The sequence below is a fragment of the Cynocephalus volans genome, chromosome 15, assembly GCF_027409185.1.
Source record: "Cynocephalus volans isolate mCynVol1 chromosome 15, mCynVol1.pri, whole genome shotgun sequence".
In the NCBI taxonomy this organism is placed as follows: domain Eukaryota; kingdom Metazoa; phylum Chordata; class Mammalia; order Dermoptera; family Cynocephalidae; genus Cynocephalus; species Cynocephalus volans.
In genome coordinates, this window is record NC_084474.1 from 60,457,757 (window position 1) to 60,472,990 (window position 15,234).

Consider the following 15,234-nt stretch of genomic DNA (forward strand, 5'->3'; position numbering starts at 1 on the left):
TCTGGGTTCTCATGAAATGAGTAAGAGAAAGTAATTTTCTTGAAGTGAGGATTTTCTTGATATCCCTCCATATTTTTTTCACAATTCAGATTTTAAGCATTTGGAGAATAAAACAGACATATAAAATATTTATTATATTTGGCAAGTTATGAATGTGGTCAATTGAAGTAAGCATTGAGCTATAGCTATTACCAGAATATGTATGAGATGTATGAAACTTCAGCATCCCAGTTAAAATCTCTGTTAGACGTCTGACTATTAGGACAGGGATGGGGTCATCCTTCACAGTCCTGCACCAAGTGCTCAATAGGCGCTTACATTCACAAATGGCTGGACAGTCACCAGGGCCCTCAATCTGCTCTCAGCCAGGTATTGGAACAGAGAGTATATATATAGTATGGGCTGAAGACTTTGGTTAAAAAAAAGAAAAAAAAAAAAAAAGCCCAATGTTGGAACTGGAGGTGAAGTGATTTGGCTGCCTTAAGGTTATTCTGTGCCTATTATATGCAGACATTTGTGACTTGTCACTGAAGAGTTTTGTGGATGTATTTCCAGCTGTGAATTAGTGCTGTGGCTCATTTGAGCTAAGGTGAAAACTTTTCTAATATTTAGGAAAATAAAACAACCCTGTTCCCATTCTTTCCTCTTGATTTTTAACCTCTATCCTTTGGGGAAATTTCTTCAGATCCATGTTCTGTCATCTTCTGCCCTTTCTAACTATCTCTTAGCCTTTTCTCATCATCATAAATTATTTCCTGACATTGATGAGTCATTTACCTAAAATTGTAGAACATTTTCTAGAATAAAGCTGTGAGGTCAAATAGGGCATTGGTTACAAAGTCTGGGTTCCTGGACAGGAGCCAATCAGTGACAAAGCATCTTGTTGGAAAAGGAGAAAAATAAATATAATATTGGTCTAAGATTGTAAAATCAGAAAAATAAAGAAAATATTGGCCTAAAATTACTAATTTTCTTTCTATAGTCTAAAATTATGTCTTTTCTGACTTTTTGGTGTTAAAATGGTCATCCTTTTATGAAATGAAGGTGATAATAAATTATTATTGTCTTTAATTGATCAAAAGCAGAAGTGGTTAGCCCATAAGTGGGTCTTCAGTTCTAATTTCCAAATTTATGGTTTCATAATCTAGACTCTGGGAACAACTGATCTAGTTCAGCTAATTACTCAAATAATGAATCGAAAATTGATCATGAATCCCATTAACAGAACCCCTAACAAGCAGTAATCCAGCCTTTCCTAAAAACTCTTCCTGTGAGTTCTCAGCCTCATGGGCAACCCGTTACACATTTGGGCTCTTCTAATTAATGTAAGTCTACCCCTACATTGGGTCTAAGTCTACTACTCTAATTACTACTTTTTTAATTTACTTTTCCCGAATGTCTTTCCCAGAACATTAATTCCATGGCATATATTACTGTGACAGATATTACAAAGGAGAGGGGAAAACTACAATCAGATTATATTGGGAAACAGTAATTCAGACAATAGATTACCTAATTTTAGTACTTCAAAAATTCTTTTTTTTTTTTTGATTGGTAAGGGGATCGCAACCCTTGGCACGGTGTGGTCTGCACCACACTCAGCCAGTGAGCACACCGGCCATCCCTATATAGGATCCGAACCCACGGCCTCGGCGCTACCAGCACCACACCCTCCCTAGTGAGCCACGGGGCCAGCCCTCAAAAATTCTTTATTGGGATAGTTCATGAACAAAATATCTATTAAGCACCTACTGTATGGCAGGCAGTGTTCTATATGCTAATATATACTGGAGATATTTAAGAGGGAGATATAATAATCTGGGTTTCACAGACATAAACTGTAGAATCTTTTTTCTTTTTGTAGTATTTGGGGCAGCAGTAAATCAATAAACAAAAGCTGTCTTCTTTTCTTCTTCTTTTATGGTTTCTGAAACTAAACATTTCAATTCCTTTTACCCTTACTGAGTTACATGATTTCCAGACCCTTTTACTACCCATGGCATACCTTAGTTTGTCTTTGCTTCTGTTGAAAATATGTTGCTTTGCCTCCCACAGATTTGTCACCCCTTTTCCCCTGGGTGACGGAGCCACCAAAGATTAGTTAAAGCCCATCTCTTCTGAGCAGTGAGACACCCCAGAAAGGGGTTAATCTCCCAGAACCTTCAAGCATGAGGCATTCCTTCCATTTGGGAAATTAAGCATGAATTGGGGTTCTCTTCCTGCATTTGTTCTCCAGATCAGCAAGTTACAGGAAGAGACATAGTTTTAACAAGTTTAACAACAGAAGCTGGTAACATTCAGTAAAAACAAGTCAGATGACATTCTATTAGGTAATTAAGTGATCCACTAACAAAAGCTTGATTTTAGCAAACATTCCTTCTTCTTCCAGCAGCTTCCCAGTAACTTTACATATCAATCCGTAACTAGTCTGTCTTTGAACCAGCAAGCCCTGCTGTGTTCCGAATCTTTATCTTACCACAGAGACTAAATAGCCTGGGGAAAATTTCCTGTTCTTTGCAAGGTCAATATTTGAAACTGCAAGGCTTTGGAAAACCAGGCCCTGTGAAGTACATTTGCTTTATGAATCCTCTACAAAAATAGGGTGAAAACTGAACACTAAACACAGGTTTGGCCTGCCCTGTGCAGCATGGGCTACTATCTTTTTCTGGTTGTACATTCCTATAAGTGTAGCAGTAGCTCATTTTTGTTTTATTTTGCTTTGTTTTGTTTTCACCAGTCATTTCATGTGGTTATCAAATACTGATCTAGAAGTGCATAATAAGCACATGTCCTTATCAAATGTCATCTTGTTGGGGCTGGACTGTCAACCTGTCACGTTAAGGCCTTTTTGGAAATTTGTTAATTAGACTTCCAAGGAAAGATACTTAAGACTATCTCCAGTAAGGACAGGTTATTATAGGGGATAACTCCAGAAGTAATGAGGACAGGTGTCTCAGCCTTTTTGAGGAATTTTCAGACTGTTTTGCAGGTGACACTCACAGTGCTACAGAAACAGCAGCACAACCAAGTGTCAGGGGAACACTAGGACTGCTGTGCATTGGGCCACATGTAGATGAGAATGTGGTTCAGGGACTGGAAACCAATTAGGATGCAGTGATGCCCAAGTTGACTGTCATCTCATTGCTCCCCCACACACCAGGAGAAAGACTTTGTTGATCTCTCCTCTAGTTCACTGATGTCTGATTTTCTTTATGACCTTCTGATTCTGCTTCTGCTACCATTGCTTAAGTCTTGCTGTATATTTCAAGCTCATGAGTTGGTCCATTCGTTACACTACCAATTGTATAAGATTCTGTCATTTTTTTAATTAAAAATTTTTTATTTGAAATATTTTAACATTTATTTGTACATATTGGTGGGTACAGTGTGTTGTTTCAATACTTGCATATATTACACAGTGATTCACTTAGGGTAGATAGTACAGTTTTGTTCCCATTAGTCCACCAACTCTTCTCCCCTTCCAAAAACTTCCCCACATCCTCTTAAAACCATTATTCTGCTCTCTACCTCTGGGAGAATCACTTTTTTTTTTTTTTAGATTCCACATATGAGTGATACCATGCGGTATTTGTCTTTCTGTGCCTAATTTACTTCACTTAACATGATGGTTTCCAGTTCCATCCATCTTGTTGCAAATGATAGATATTCTATATATATATATATATATATATTACTGAGTAGTATTCCATTGTGTTTATTTACCACAGTTTTTTATCCATTCATCTGTTGATGGACATTTAGGCTGTTTACATCTCTTAGCTATTGTGAATAGTGCTGTGATGAACATGGGAGTGCAGGTGTCTTTAATATATTGATTTTATTTTCTTTGGGTGTATACCCAGCAGTGGGATATACTGCTGGGTCATAAGGTGGATCTATTTTTACTTCTCTGAAGAAACTTTATATTATTTGTTTTCCACAATGGCTGTACCAATTTACAGTCCTACCAACAATGTGGGAGAGTTCCTTTTTCTCTGCTTCTCACTAGCATTTGTTATTTTTTGTTTTGTTGATAATAGCCATTCTAATTGGAGTGAGATAATATCTCATTCTGGTATTAATTTGCATTTCCCTGATGGTTAGCATTTTTTCATGTGCCTGTTGGCCATTTGTATGTCTTCTTTAGAGAAATGTCTATTCAGATTCTTTGCCCATTTTTTAATTGGGTTATTTGGTTTTATTTTGCTGTTGAGTTGTTTGAGTTCCTTATATATTCTGGATATTAGCCCTTGTCTGATGTGTAGTTTGCAAACAATCTCCCACTCTTTAGGTTGTCTCTTCACTTTGTTGATAGTTTCCCTTGCTGTGCAAAAAAGCTTTTTAGTTTTAAGTAGTCCCACTGTGTATTTTTGCTTTAGTTGACTGCGCCTTTGTAGTCTCATTTAAAAATTGTCTCACACAATAGCTTTCTCTCAATCAAGAAATCCTTCCACTGTAGCAACTCTAATCTACCATATGGTTCATATAACTCATATAACAGGTTTGATTTTTGAGTATAACTATATTTGAGCCAATCAGAATAATTTAGCCATAGGATGAAAACAGAAATCTAAATAGATTAGGATAGTACTGTGAGGGTTTCTTAAAGTGTGATCTCTGGGCTAGCAGAATTAGCATCACCTCAGAACTTGTTAAAGGCTCCACCCTAACCCTACTACATCAGAAATTCTGGGGATGGGATCCAGCAATGTAGTCTGTTGAGCCCTCCAGGTGATTCTGATAAGTTTGAAAGCAAATGGTATAAAATTATCTCTCTAGAATATAGATTTATATGTCACTGCCAAAAATAATGAGTTTAGGCATAATTGATATGCAGAAGATCTTTCTGATTACATTAACTAAGTTTCAGCTGTTCATGTTTTTTGGCAGGAGGAAAACATTATCAGTATGTACTATCATGCCTTTTTTCCTGTTGGTTGTGATATCTAACTGATATAAACATTGGATCAATTTTTTGGTATATAAGTTAAAAACAATAAGCTTGGTTTCTTGATATTTAAAGCACTCAGAGAGGAACATATTGCTAGAGGCCATTTCCATGCATTCTGGTTCTCATGTACTTTTTATTTTTATTTACTTATTTATTTTTATTTTTAATTTTGGCAGCTGACCCTGTATATGGTTCTCATGTATTTTTTAATATAAGAGCTTTATTGAGATAGAACTCACATGCCATACAATTCACCCACTTAATGTAGGCAATTTAATAGTTTTTAGTATATTCCCAGAGTTTTTCATTCATCACCACAATCAGTTTTAGAACGTTTTTATTACTCCAAAAAGAAATCCGTTATCCTTTAGCAACCACTCTCCTTTTTCCACTCCCATCCCATTCCCCTTCCCCTTCCCCCAGTCCTAGAAAACCGCTAATCTTCTTTTTGATTCTATGGATTTGCCTCTTCTGGACATTTTATGTAAATGACATCATACAAGACCAGGCTTCTTTCACTTAGCATAATGTTTTCACCGTTCATCTGTGTTGTAGCATTTGTCAGTACTTTATTCCTTTATTTTTAAATAATATTCTATTGAATGGATATACCACATTTTATTTATCCATTTATCAGTCGATGAATATTTGAGTTGTTTCTACATTTCAATAGATATTGTTTTTATTTCTCTTGGGCATATACCTAGGACTGGATTGCTGGGTCATATGGAAACTCTGTGCTCACCTTTATGAGGAATTTGCAGACTATTTTGCAAAATAGCTTTTCCATTTTACATTCCCACCTGCAGTGTATGAGGGTTCCAACTTCATATCCTTGACAGCATTTGTTATTGCCTACTTTTGATTATAACCATCTTCATGGGTCTGAATAGTATCTCATTATGGTTTTGATTTGTACTTCCCTGATGATTAGTGATGTTGGGAATCTTTTCATGTGCTTATTGGCAATTTATTTGGAAAAATGCTATTCATATATTTTTCCCACATTTTTAATTGGGTTATTTGTTTTTTCATTATTGAATTATAGAATTTCTTTTTATATTCTAGATGCAGGTCCTTCTCAGATATATGATTTCATGGTAAATTTTTTTGGATAAAGGCTTTTGAAGGATCAAATATGATTCCTGTGAATGGAGAGAGAGAATGAAAGATTAAAAAAAAAGTCTAATTTTCTTTTTAATGAAACACATAGCTAGTAGCAATGGTCACTACCAAGACAATTTAACACCAAATCTACCTGTTATATATGCAGGATATTTAATTGCCTGAAATTTGTTGAGGAGAAAGCCAGTGTAGATTTTAAAGGAAAGAGAGTTTCCATAAAGAGTGGATAGCTAAATACTGAATAGAGTTCAAACAGGATGAGAACTAAGTATATGTTATTAAATCTGTCAACCATGATCCTGGTTATTGGTGACACAGGAGAACAGTTTCTCTGGAATGATGGGGCAGAAGCATAATACACTCATGTTATGAGCTAGAGACAGGGATGGAAATAGAGATAGCGTAGACTTGTTTCCATCACATTGGAATGTGATGCATAGAAGAAAGGAGAATGGAAAGAGGTGGAATCAGAGCTGAGGAAGAAGGTATTTAGATTGGAAAGAGGTGAGCATGCTTGAGGCACTGGGACGGAAGTGTGTGGAGGAGGAACAACCAATTGAACATCAAAAGAAAGGTGAGGGCAAAATCCCAGTGAGGCAGGCAGGGACAGAATAGAAAACTCAAGGGGAGCAGTTTGATAATGGCTGTCAGGCCACCTCTTGAAGTTCCTCAGCCTTTCTCAGATGTGGAATCCAAATAGACAGGATGTATCTTTCCTGTTTACCTGGCCCTGCTGATCTAAATGAGGTTTCTAACCTTCATCAAATCTCCTTTCAGAATATATCTGAAGTTTCTATCCATCTATCAGGGTTGATTCGTCCATGAAGAATTATTTCTTATTATATGAGGGTACTTCAAAAAGTTGATGGAAAAAATAGAGTTAAAAGATAATATGAATCTTTCCATGAACTTTTTGAAGACCCCTTGTGGAATACTCTGTTTTATTGAGTTTTTTTACAGCAACATTCTGCAGTTGGAGGCAAACTTTCAATTAAAAAATTGACCTGATATCCTTTATAATTCAGTGTTTCAATGGTTGAACTATGCCTCCAGTTATGCCGTAATTCCAGGTGGCATATGAATGTGTGAAATGGTTACCAATTTTAATCTCTTCAGCTAAGGCTGAAGCAAATTTAGTAAACAATAATCAAAACATTTCTTTGCAAATTATGAGCTTCCCAAGATGATTTTTCTCTTTTCTCTTTTTCTTCTATGCTTTATGTGTGAAATTTATTGCTGATGTTATTTCAATATCTGCAGAGTAAATGTAAGGAAATCAGACTTTTAACTCACCTGAATTCAGGAGACCCAGCTTTAAGTCCTGGCTCTGCAGTTAACTAGTTCTGTGTCCTTGGTCAAGTCACATTTTCCCTGGATACTTTGTTTCTTCACCATAGAATCACAAGGTTGAAATGAAATTTAAAGTCCCTTCCAACTTTGTAGTTTGTGAGTCTTTATGTCAGTTTGGAGTTGCACTTTCTTTGTTTACTACTCCAGATCCCTAAGTTAAAAAAAAAAAATGCAGCATTCTGATGTAAATAAAGGTTTAATGTACCATATCTTATTTTCTCATTGCTGATTTCTTCAATTGATTGCAAATCCTCCAAACAGAAATCCTGATAATGTTTCCATCCAGAGTTGCTTGCTGGGCTTTCCTGGTCATGGGCCTCCTGAGAAGCATTTCTGTATTTGCTAAAACCTTGCCTCCTTCCTGGTGTGAACCATGATTATGATTTCTACGCTCCCGCCCCACAGCCCAGCTCTGCCAGAGGGCCCTGGAACTCGGGTATTTTCTTCTCAACTACAAATTCTCCTATCCAGGTCTGACAACTACACTGTTTTTTTGTTTGTTTGTTTGTTTGTTTGTTGGAGGTTTTTTTTGGGGGGGAGGTATATTAGTCCATTTCTGTTGTTTATAACAATACCCGGAATTGGATAATTTGTAAGAAAACGAAATATATTGCTTACAGTTTCTGAGGCTGTGAAGTCCAAAGTCCAGGGAACACATCTGGTGAGGTGACCCTACAGCAATGCAGGGTGTCACATGGCAAGAATGGCAGAGCAGAGAGAGAGAGACTCTCATGTGCTCTCCATTTTAAGCCCTCAGAACCATGCACCCAGCAAGCATTATTAATCCATTCACTAGGCATGGTCCTACAATCTAATCACCTGACTTCAAGGCCCCACCTTTCAAATACCATAATAGGATTTCTTACCTTCAACAGTTACAGTAGGGATTAAGCTTCTAATATATGAACTTTGGGGGACACAATTCAATCAATCCACAGCAGTTGGAGGGGAGGACGGTGGGGGTGCTTTCTATACTAGGCACTGTGCTAGGAACTCTGTAATGTAACCCCAATAAATGTTTGTACCTATCCTGGGAATTGGGTAATATCAACTCTGTATATGAGAAGACTATGTCTAATGCATATTAAATAACTTACCCAAGTAAGTGGAGGGAAATGGTCTGAACCTCTGACAGCTAACATCCAAAGTCTTAACTCTTAGCTATTCTGTTTTTGTGCACCTGTAGTAACTCTGGGGAGGAAGAATACTGGGCTTACATGGAAGGAAGATCTTTAAAGCTCCTTTATCATTATTTATTTATTTTTTCTTGGATGCCTGGAAGAGCAGGGAGGAGGGAAACTTGAAGAGTATGGGAAGGAAAGATTGATAACCATATCTCTGGAGAGCATGTTCACTTCATTTCAAGGTGTCTATTTTAATGGAAGTCATGTTTTTTCATTGTTAATAATAAATGATCATAAAGGCAGTTGTCATCCCTTGAGTTGCTTGTGTAATGAGGCAAGAACACTGTTGATCAGTATTTTAATTAGGTTATAGCGTGAAAGGTGTTTTTAAATTTCATCGTGTAAAACTTCCATGCACTTTACATAGTTAATACCACTGGTTTCTGTACATCTAAATTTATTTTCAGTGCCTGTAATAGGCCATGCTGTATTAATTTGGAAATGTATTATCGATGACATGTATTGCATCCTCTAGGCAGCTACAAGATTGCATTAAAATGAAGCATTGTACGTAAACCAGATGTGTGTCCTTGTCATTGCATCGTTTGAAATACTGCATTATGAAGAAATTTATGCAGTGCTCACAAATCTATCAGGATTATCTTGCACATGTTCGATAAAAACAAAGGGAGCTAACCATTAATTTACTCTATAGAGCTTAGAAGTTCAGCTTGTACTAAACGCTTTTGGCAGGCGAGAATTCTACCACTGAACCACCAATGCAAGTACTAAACGCTTTTGGCCCAAAGATTAGTGTTTTCAATTGGCTAGAAGAGATGAGCTCAAATGTTCTCATCACAAATGATAAATTTAGTGATGAAAAATATTTTAATTATCCTGATTTGATCATCACATTTTATAAATATATTGAAATATAACTGTAAATATGTACAATCAATACATGTCAATTAAAAATACATTAAAAAAAGAGGATAAAAAGATGATTAAGACTGAAACTCAGGTTTCACATTGCTCACAGTCTGGTGGGAGACACAGATATATAACTGGATTTTTTTTTTTTGACAATAATATATATGCTTTAATCAGATTAATTGGAGAACAAATAAAATAACACATTAGAGAAAAAATTACTTAAAAATAGTTGTATTTCTATTTCACAATTTGATCAAATACTGGTTTTCTTATAAACTTTCTACAGGATGTTTTAAAACAAATTCTTCACATTGTGTCTTAACTATGTACTTACGGAATTTCAGGGAAATAGTTCTTTGTGGTTTTTATAGCTTAATTTGTACCAAAGGGATGGCAGGTGGTCACACGCAATCCACGTGGGATTCTAACATGACATTTAGTGAGTTTTCTGACGCGGACCATCCCTTTGATGCTGAAGGTAATGCATCTGTTGAAAGAAGTGACTGTAGATTTGGACTACCGCTCTCTGCATCTTCCAGTTTTTCTGTGTTATCTTCCCAGTTAATGTGGAATCTTGTGACCCTGGGATTAGACACCAAAATGTTCCTTTGAAGCTTTGAAAAGTCTGGTTTTACTGGCGGATTTTCCCTGAATTCTGTCTCGGTATATTCGTTATTTACATAATAGCCAACTCTAATAAATTCTTGACCTCGATAGGTGCAAGTATTTAGCACAACTGTTACACCTACTGCATCTGCATCTGGAATGAGTCCCGGATTAGGTGCATCTGCCTGAAATACAAACACATGCCTTCCTACTGGAACAGGACCCACTAAAACAGTGTCTAAAACTTGATCGTATTCTTCACTTTCTGCAGAGCCTACATAGATAATTTTCCATTCCAGGTCTTCAGACAGGTCCTCGATGCACTCGAAGGTGATCTCGAACTGGAACGGGTTGTAGAAAGGAGAAGGGTTATCCAGAACCACTACATTGTTCGCCTGAACCTTTGCCATATTTTTTTTAAAAACCACAAACAATGGTTACGGGGGCTTGTTGCGGCATAATAAAGTCCAGCCCGCGGCCGCTCGGCGGAGGGCAGACCCCGCCCCAGCGCTGGCCCAACGTCGTGCAGCGGCGACATGAGAAACTTTTTTCCCCCTCTTTTTATTCACACGGGAGCACTCCATAGTGTTTTGCAGCTTTCCTATTTCACTGAACTACAGCCCATTCTGCTCTGGTAAGTAGCAGCGTTGCCTGCGATTGGCTGCACGCGAGCTCTGCCCCTCCTCCTCCAGCTAGGGCCTCAGCAGCCAGCAAGATATAACTGGACTTTTAATACCATGTAGGAATCATCTTCCTTTACCTTATACTCCTTACCTAAACGGTCTGAACCCATAAATCACGCAAGCCAAGTCAGTGCTGTCCCTTCACAGAATTCTTTTATCATGCAGCATTTAAGATTAAAAAGAAGAAAAAAAAAATCACCCATAAAGCTATAGAATGACAGAGAGTTGGCATAGTAGCAGCTCTTCAGGAAAAGAACTAAAGATTTTATTTCCCCATCAAGTCAATATGAACCCAAAGCGTGATGAGCTCCCATATGTGTTTAATAAGTGGCATTAATAGAAGTATGGAGCAAGAACAAATGGGCAAGAGAGAAGACGTCATCTGCCTGCTGTAATAGTTAATTTTTTTTTTTTTTTGTCTTTTTTTTGTGACCGGTAAGGGGATCGCAACCCTTGGCTTGGCGTCGTCCGCACCGCGCTCAGCCAGTGAGTGCTCCGGCCATTCCTATATAGGATCTGAACCCGCGGCTGGAGCGCTGCTGCGCTCTCAGCACCGCACTCTCCCGAGTGAGCCATGGGGTCGGCCTCTGCTGTAATAGTTAAATCACATGTGGAGTAGGGGGCTCTCTTCTACCAGAGAATGACAGACTAAAGCCTATCTACAACAGGTGAATAAGCACAGAACTGCATCTCATAAGGATGTTTTAATTAAAAAGTGTTAGTTAACTCTAAGTCCAATTGGACTCTGATGATGCTATCATTTATGATAACTAACATTTATTACATTGTCTCATTTAATGTTCTCACAGTCCAGTGAAATAGGCACACTTATTATCACCCATTTCACAGATGATAAAATGAACACAGAGAGATGACTGCACCACCCTGAGATGACACAGGCAGGAAGAGAGATCTCATGACCTTGTGCTTAATGATGGTGCCATGCTGCATCACACATAATTGCCAGTCCTTGACAGTGCTATCCCAGGACTTCCATGCTTTGTTGAGGAGGAGAGTGGTTTCATAGAGTTATAAAAATGCAGAACTAGACATTGTGTTACATTTGACAGAGATTACCAGGCCTTATGTGAAAAAATTTTCTAAGAAGCAGAGATGCTCAAAAAATGGCACCAGTGGCAGTTTTAGATATATTCCAAAATCAGGGAAGGCTCTTTTCTTTTGTCTGTTCTCATTTTGTTTCTTTTATGATAGCGATTGAGATTTCTAGTTGTTTAGATACCTAGTTGTCAAAAGCTGTAGTTGTTGTTTTATTGTCTTTTAATTTTCGATTCTAAACAATAGTGAAGAGCATTTTGTTATTTTCCACACTAGTTCCAGTCTTTCAGAGATGGAAATAGAGGGTTTTGTTCAAACCTCAAAAAGTAAACATTGTGGGGCAGGATTGCACAACTCCAGAAAGCTTTCACTACTTTCCCTGGGACAGCAGTTACAGTCTGTGACAATTACCTAACTTGAGGCAGATTAATGACAAGTTCCTTTCCATTCTGTAACAGCCACATTATAAAAGCAACCTGGAAAAAAATCAGAGAAAATATTCTCATTGGTGCTCTGCAAATATCATATGTTCCATTTGTTGCAATTCGTATAAACTGTCTTCTGGTAAAGGTACACACAAATCTTAGTTCAGCTTGCATAAGTTGTTAAAACCCCGCAATTTCCTATAATATAGTTTATATTATATAATGCCATATTACATAATTGTAACTAACATTTGTTGAGTTTTCAGTATGTGACAAGCAGTGTTCCAAGCACTTTACATTTTAATGCACTATAATACTCACACCAGCCTGGGGAGGAAAGAATTGCAACTAATCCCTCTTTATAGGCAAAATAAATGCACAGAGTAAGTAACTGCCCAAGGTCACATAGATAGTGAGTATCTGAGATGTGACCTGAACCTTGGCAGTCTTGCTCTAGGGTCTACACACATAATCAGGTCTCTAAATGGCCTCTCATTATGCAGTTTTTTATCCACAAGAGAAGCAGAATTGTTCATTGTGTGTTGAGGACCTCGGGGCAAATACTGCAGCTTGGCCCACTTGATGCCCATTCACCTCCCACTCTACAATATCTTCCTGTATTCTAGAAGCTGGAAACTCACAAGGCACCTTTTCAGGACTCCTTTGTCACTAGACCCCCTACCTGTGCTTTAGGTTCTGCCAAACAGATTTAGTCATCAGACTTGGAGTGCATGGAATGAAGGTGCAGGCATGGCAGCAAGGGCGTGTGGTGCTTCTGTGCTGCTGCTGTTCAGCACAGGGTGGCAGCAGCAGCAGCAGCAAGATTTCCTCTTGAACATTCTCGTGGTGTGGTTGGGAGCTTCTATAACTGCTTACTATCCTGTAATAAAATTCTGTCTACTCAAGCTAGTTGGATTACATTCCCTGCAACAAGATCTTTGGTTGGTGCAGAAGGCTTCAAGCCTATGAAGGGATATTAATTAGTCCATGAGTCTCTCTAACTCTTGGTGTCCCTCCAATACTGTGAAGTTGGACTAGAAGGCTAGTTTCAAAGGGGCAGAGAAGCGATTCTTCATAATTTGTATAATCCAGTTTTTCTATAGAGATTATCTTCCATCCCTGAGCTAGCCATCTCACAAAAAGCATTGCATTTCTGGTAGATACCGTGTCTCTTGAAAAAAATAATAAGCACTGTCTTGAAGAAAAATAAAACCTAAACAATTAAGGAAGGCTCAAAAAACATTGCCAGTTATGTCAATACTATCAATTCTGCAGAAGCAATAATGGAATGGGACAGAATCTCTCTCATCTTTATTTTTATTCTCCTGCCTCTTTCCCAACTTCCACGTTAAGGAGGAGATAGGAATTGTCTTGGCCCTTGAAGGAAGGGTGGGTAAGATGATGTAGGAGTGTAGGGGAAGTCACTGAGAAGGGCAAGATGTCACTGAGACAGACAATCTGCAGTTTATCTAGGGTGAAAGGAATGGCAGACAGAGAAACAAGAAGATAGAGTTGGAGAGAGGAACTTAGAAAGAGCTAAGGAGATAGTTTTCTCATGTGGATAGGCTGACAGTTTTTGAGCAGATTTGAAAAAGCTTTTTAAAGAAAATTAATATGAAATTGGCAAATTGAATGATTGGAGGTGGGAAAGAGACAAAATGAAGAATAGTTATGAAGCTGCTTCAATAACCCGGCAATGAGGAATAAACACCTGAAATATAAAGCTGGAAATGGAAAGGACAGAAGTTACTAAAGGGCTACTGGTCCAAGTTAAGAAATTGGCATGGAAGCTCGGTATGAAAAAAGAGCTTTGAAAAGGTGGGAATGGGCATTAGAGCCATGCCTCAAAGATACAAATAAGAATAAAGACATATAAAACTACCAGATTTGAGGTTTACCTATCCTTGAAGCATGATTTCAAATATAATGTTAAGAGTGCATGGCAAATAGCTGGGGATGCACACAGACCCCTCATTCTTTCTAGTTGTTTGTTAGTAGAAGATTGCAATTAAAATAACCAACACCAAATACCCCAAAGCTGCTAAGAATATCAAAGCAACTCTCTCTCTTCATCTAGACATAATTACAATTTCCGATCTGCACTAGGAGTAGCCCCGTACTACTGTTCTCATGGGTCCAAAAAAGGAAGTCATTCTTTTGAGATTATTGTGTATTTCTCTGAGATTATTAATCTAGTTTTTATTTTACTTATACATCTTTATAAAAGTTACACTATGACGGCATTGGAATACTTAGCTGGTAATGGAAAACCTGAAGGGTCATAGGCAGAGCTCAAAACAACTCTTTCTTTTTCCGCATGGAAAATTTTAGGAATAAAAAAAAGGGCATTTTAGGTAGGTTTGCCTCTCTCATAGAATTTAATTTCAAGTAAATCATGGGAGGACATGTGTTATAGACCAGTCATCCAACTGTACTCAATTTTCCAAGTTATGAGACTGCTCAGAAGGTGTTCATTATGATCCAACTCTTGAGTAGTGTGCATCAGATCAGTGCTAAGCTAGTGACTTCAGGGGCTCTACATCCATTTATGATAGCAACTTATTTATCTCAAGATAATTTATTTTGCAACCTTAGCCATCTGTAGTGGATTGAATTATGTCCCCCCAAAACTCACTGAGGCTTGAATTGTCTTCCAAGTTTTATGTATGAGAAACTTAGCCCCCACTGTGACTGTTAAGAGGGTGGGAAATCCTGTTATGGTAATTGAAAGGTGGAGACTTGAAGAGGTGATTAGATTGTAGGACCATGCAGTAGTGAATGGATTAAAAATGGTGGTCAGGGATGTGGTTCTGAGGGCTTTAAAAGAAGAGCAGAGTCTGTCTCTCTCTCTTGCTCTCTCTGCTCTCTCTGCTTCCACCATCTTGCAATGTGAGACGTCTGGTTCACTGTCGCCACCACCAGATGGACTTTGGACCTCCCAGCCTCAGAAACTGTAAGTAATAAATTTCATTTTCTTTATA

At 37.9% G+C, this 15,234-nt stretch overlaps 2 protein-coding genes across 3 annotated transcripts in view; one reads left to right on the forward strand and one right to left on the reverse strand.

Annotated features, from left to right (window-relative positions):
• The window catches only part of OXR1 (oxidation resistance 1), a 446,972-nt gene that overhangs the window by 89,465 nt on the left and 342,273 nt on the right, over positions 1-15,234 (forward strand). The gene's annotated exons all lie outside the window — the stretch shown is intronic.
• Positions 9,885-10,499, reverse strand: LOC134364229 (histone chaperone ASF1-like). Its single transcript, XM_063080148.1, has one exon. It carries the CDS (start codon positions 10,497-10,499, stop codon positions 9,885-9,887), a length of 615 nt encoding a protein of 204 aa, XP_062936218.1.

What these genes read in the sequence shown, in the direction of transcription:
- LOC134364229 (XM_063080148.1), bottom strand. Translation starts at nt 10,499, where the DNA reads ATGGCAAAGGTTCAGGCGAACAATGTAGTGGTTCTGGATAACCCTTCT.